The 4,179-nt window shown below is 46.4% G+C and overlaps 1 protein-coding gene across 1 annotated transcript; it reads right to left on the minus strand.

The window, feature by feature from the left end:
• Positions 1 to 1,588: 1,588 nt before the first annotated feature.
• LOC145571428 (uncharacterized) lies at positions 1,589 to 3,460 on the minus strand. The gene has a single exon (XM_081630462.1). The coding sequence runs from the start codon at positions 3,458 to 3,460 to the stop codon at positions 1,589 to 1,591; it is 1,872 nt and encodes a 623-aa protein (XP_081486588.1).
• Between the last annotated feature and the right edge of the window lie 719 nt (positions 3,461 to 4,179).

Consider the following 4,179-nt stretch of genomic DNA (forward strand, 5'->3'; position numbering starts at 1 on the left):
GATGATTCTACGATAAAATCGGACAAGGCCTGAGCCTTTATGGACACTCTCGGCTTGTAGATTATCACATACTCCGACAACTCTATCGCCCATTTGAGCAATCGCCCGGAAGTTTCCATCTTTTGTAGAGATTTCTCTAATGGCTGATTCGTTAGGATTTCCTATTACCACTACATATGCAATTTTCTCTACCAGGGGATATCGTCTTTCCGCAGCGTTCAAGATGTGACTCACAAAATAAATGGGCATTTGTACTTTCTTCCGTTCTACTAACAACACGGCCGCTACCATTTTTGGAGACGCCGAGATGTACAGCTGCAGGCTTTCTCCTTGTTCTGGCCCTGCTATTGTTGGTAAAGACCTTAGATGGTTCTTCACCACCTCCAATGCTTTCACTTGTTCCTTACCCCAAAAAAACGTTTTGTTCTGGCGTAATACCACAAAGAACGGCAAGGCCTTATCAGCTGACTTGCTGATAAACCGCGTTAGCGCTGCCATGTGACCGGTAAGCTTTTGTATATCCTTTATCGATTTTGGTTGTGGTAAATTAAGGATAGCCTCGATTTTGTCTAGATCTACATCTATCCCTCTTTCACTGAACATGAACCCCAAGAACTTCCCTGATCGAACTCCAAACACGCACTTCTCCAGATTTAACTTCATCCGATAATGCCAAAGGGTTTCAAAGGTTTCTCTTAGGTCTGCTACATGATCTGCGGCCAGTCGGCTTTTTACAATCGAGTCATCAACATACACTTCTGCGTTTCTTCCCTTCTGGTTTGCAAAGACTTTGTCTACCAGCTTCTGGTATGTTACTCCCACGTTTCGCAGCCCAAACGGCATTGCCTTATAACAGTATACGCCGGCATCAGTGATGAAGGCCGCCTTGGTTCTGTCGGGCTCATACAAACTAACTTGAAGGTATCCTGAAAAGGCATCCATAAAGCTCAGCAAGGCGTGGCCGGAAGTTGAGTCTACCAGCCTATCTATCCTGGGTAATGGGTAGCAATCTTTCGGACAGGCTTTATTCAAATATGTAAAATCCACGCACATTCTCCACTTTCCTGACAGTTTTTTCACCATGACTACGTTTGCTAACCATTCAGGATATGCACAAGGTTCAATAAACCCTGCCACTAGCAGCTTGTTGACCTCTACTTGTATAGCTTCAATTTTTTCCGCCGAGAAGTTTCTTTTCTTCTGCCTAATCGGCCTTGCTCTTCTGTCCATATCCAGTTTGTGTACCATAAAGTCAGGGTGAATCCTTAGCATCTCATCTACCGAAAAGGCAAATACATCTGCGTTTTCCCGTAAAAGTTCCACTAAGTGGCACCGCGTGTCAACATCCATATCGGATCTAACTCGCACCACCCTTCCCAGGACTCCAGGTTGTAACTCAACTTCGACGGTTTCTCCCCCCGGAGAGGGGCGGGGAACCGTTACTGGTCGAGTATCAAAATTCTCCATTGCCAAGTCGTGTGTGGATGGAGTTCGCTCTCTTTTCTGAGTTGCCTGTTCAACGATGGGTTCCCGGCTTGGTTGTTTCAGCGCAGACACATAACATTCCCTAGCCATGTTCTGCCTGCCCCTAATGCGCTCTGGCTACGGTATTCGATACGTACACCATCGTCAGATGGTACGTTGAAACCACATCCTGCACATCATGGATCAGAGATCTGCCGACAATGGCGTTATATGCTGATGGTACATCTATTACCAGATATTCTGTCATAACACCCCTAGCTGCTGCACCCTCACCAATTCTGACTTGCAGAGTGATACTACCTTCTGGCCTGACCATGGATCCATTAAAGCCAATAACAGGATATGACACTGGCATTAGGTATTTTCGGCCTATCCTCATGGCGTCGAATGCCCTTGCGAACAGGATGTTAGCGGAGCTTCCACCGTCAACTAAAGATCGCTTGATATAGGCTCTATTAACCGTTAATATTAATACCAACGGATCATCGTAGGGAAAAACTATGCCCTTGGCATTAGCTTCCGAGAAAGACACGGAAGGAATTGAAGCAGGTCGGGGCCGCTCCTCTATCCCCAGTGCGTTTACTATATGCTTGTATTCCGACAGACTCTTTTTTGCCCCACTCACAGAACCTCCATGCACTGGTCCACCAGTAATGACATCTATCATGATTTTAGGAACTGGTGGCGCATTCCCCTGTCGGTATACCTCTGTACAATTTTTCCTGTAGGTATCATCCTGCATGGATGAATCACCTTGTTTTCGGTACTCAATTTGCCTCGGCTGCGAGGGTTGTTGTCGGCTCGATCCCGTCTGAGCTCGATATTGAGATAAGTGCCCCTTTCTGATGAGGTCTTCAATATTTTCTTTCAACTGAATGCACTCTTCGGTATAGTGGCCGACATCTTTGTGAAACATACAATACTTCTTTACATCCCGGCCTTTGGTTACCATCGGCACCGGCCGACTCCAATTTTCCATGTGCTGGTTAATCGAGTATATCGCAGCTCTAGGTGTGTTCAACTGTGTGTAGCTACTGTATCGGCCAAGACCTCTAGCTAGCCTACCAGTTCTCTGCTGATTTTGCTGCTGTGGCCTACTTATCCCGCTGGTATGAGTGTTGGGTGTTGTATTATCGTTCTGTCGCCGAGAAGGTTCTGATGAAGCTATTTGATTACTGGTTTTCAAGAGCTCGTCGCTCTTTATATATTCATGAGCTTTGCCAAACGCCATACCCAGGTTCAGGAAGGATTTTCGCGCCATGTACTTTTTGAAGTCATTGTCGCCCAAACCGTTCATTAAGGCCATTACTGCTATTTCTTGCTGCAATTTTGGTATGGTATTGGCCTCGTTGTTGAAACGTCTTATGAAGTCCCTAAGCGACTCATCCTTCCTTTGCCTAACAGCCATAAGCTCTCCGGACGTTCTCTGCCTTGCGCTGTTCCTTATGTATTGGCCCGTAAATAACCTTACCAAGGTCTCGAAGCAGTCGATGGACCCGGGCTCCAGATTAGAAAACCAGTCCGAGGCGGCTCCCGTTAATGTTGTAGGGAAGACTTTGCACCACACTGCGTCTGTGTCGGTGTACAACAACATGTGGCTTTCAAAGGCTGCCACATATTTTTTGGGGTCTCCTTTGCCGTCATAGGTGCACGACGGCATTGTGATTTTTTCCATTTGTTGACCGAGTACTTCTTGGGTGAATGGGGATACTCTTGGTCCGACTATAGCTCTAATTATACGTCTTGACGGCCCGCTACTTGCCTCTTGCCGATAAGACTCTAATTCTCCCGTCTGCATACCCTGAGTGGCCTGTCGTTCGGACGGTATCACCTCTTCATTGGGTTGCGGCCGAGGTTGAGATTGTGGACCTGCCTGATTAAACTGACTTTCGAGGTTAACGACCACAGGTATTGCCGGCATATTTCCCCCTGCCCTGGCAGCTACCGTCTCAGCTTCCTTTCTCTTCGGAGACATTGCCCGCATGACCTTGGCCGTTATCTCTAGTTCTTCCGGAGTAAACTCTTCCAAGGGGTCTAGGGTTGGTGCTAGGTTTCGTTCTGGTGTTATTGGCGTGTTTATAGTATCCTAGTGGAGAAGGTGAGTTTCGTCTTCCACTACGATCTCGGGCATGCTGTTTACAGTTTTGCTTACGTTAGCATTAAGAATGCCGCTATCATAATTTCGATTTTCAATTTCTGGCACTGGTGTAGTAATTTCATTATTTCCTTCCATGACTGTCGGAGGTCCTTTGGACGATAGAATTTATTACTATCCCCTCCTTCTAGCGCCAATTGTTCCGGGTGAGCTCCTTGAGGGTTGGTAATAGTTTACCGTCCAATTGAGCACCTGCACAGTCAGCACAGATTAGCTAACCCGGGGGATTATTCGGGGATAACCGCTCCGATGCTAAAGTTAGTAATCTGACGAGAAGAAAGAATGAATGAAGAGAGAGAAAGTATTTTTTGAGAGGGAGAGATTGTTCCTTATAATGAAAATATGCTTGGATATTTTTAAAAAGATAACCTGCTAGTAGCTCGGACAACAGGTGGCAGACCGACCTTGTAGGCAACAGGTGCCAACGTGGCCTGAAGCAGCTCTCCACGTGGCCGGAAAAAGGCCGACATGGAGATTAAGCCGGTATGCTAATCAAGACCTGATTAGCTACAAAAATGTATATGTGCGGTTAATTATTG

Source organism: Chenopodium album, chromosome 12, assembly GCF_948465745.1.
Source record: "Chenopodium album chromosome 12, dcCheAlbu1.1, whole genome shotgun sequence".
Classification (NCBI taxonomy): domain Eukaryota; kingdom Viridiplantae; phylum Streptophyta; class Magnoliopsida; order Caryophyllales; family Amaranthaceae; genus Chenopodium; species Chenopodium album.

Bases quoted from the DNA above. Each gene is read 5' to 3' on its own strand.
- LOC145571428 (XM_081630462.1), bottom strand. From the start codon at position 3,460: ATGTCTCCGAAGAGAAAGGAAGCTGAGACGGTAGCTGCCAGGGCAGGG.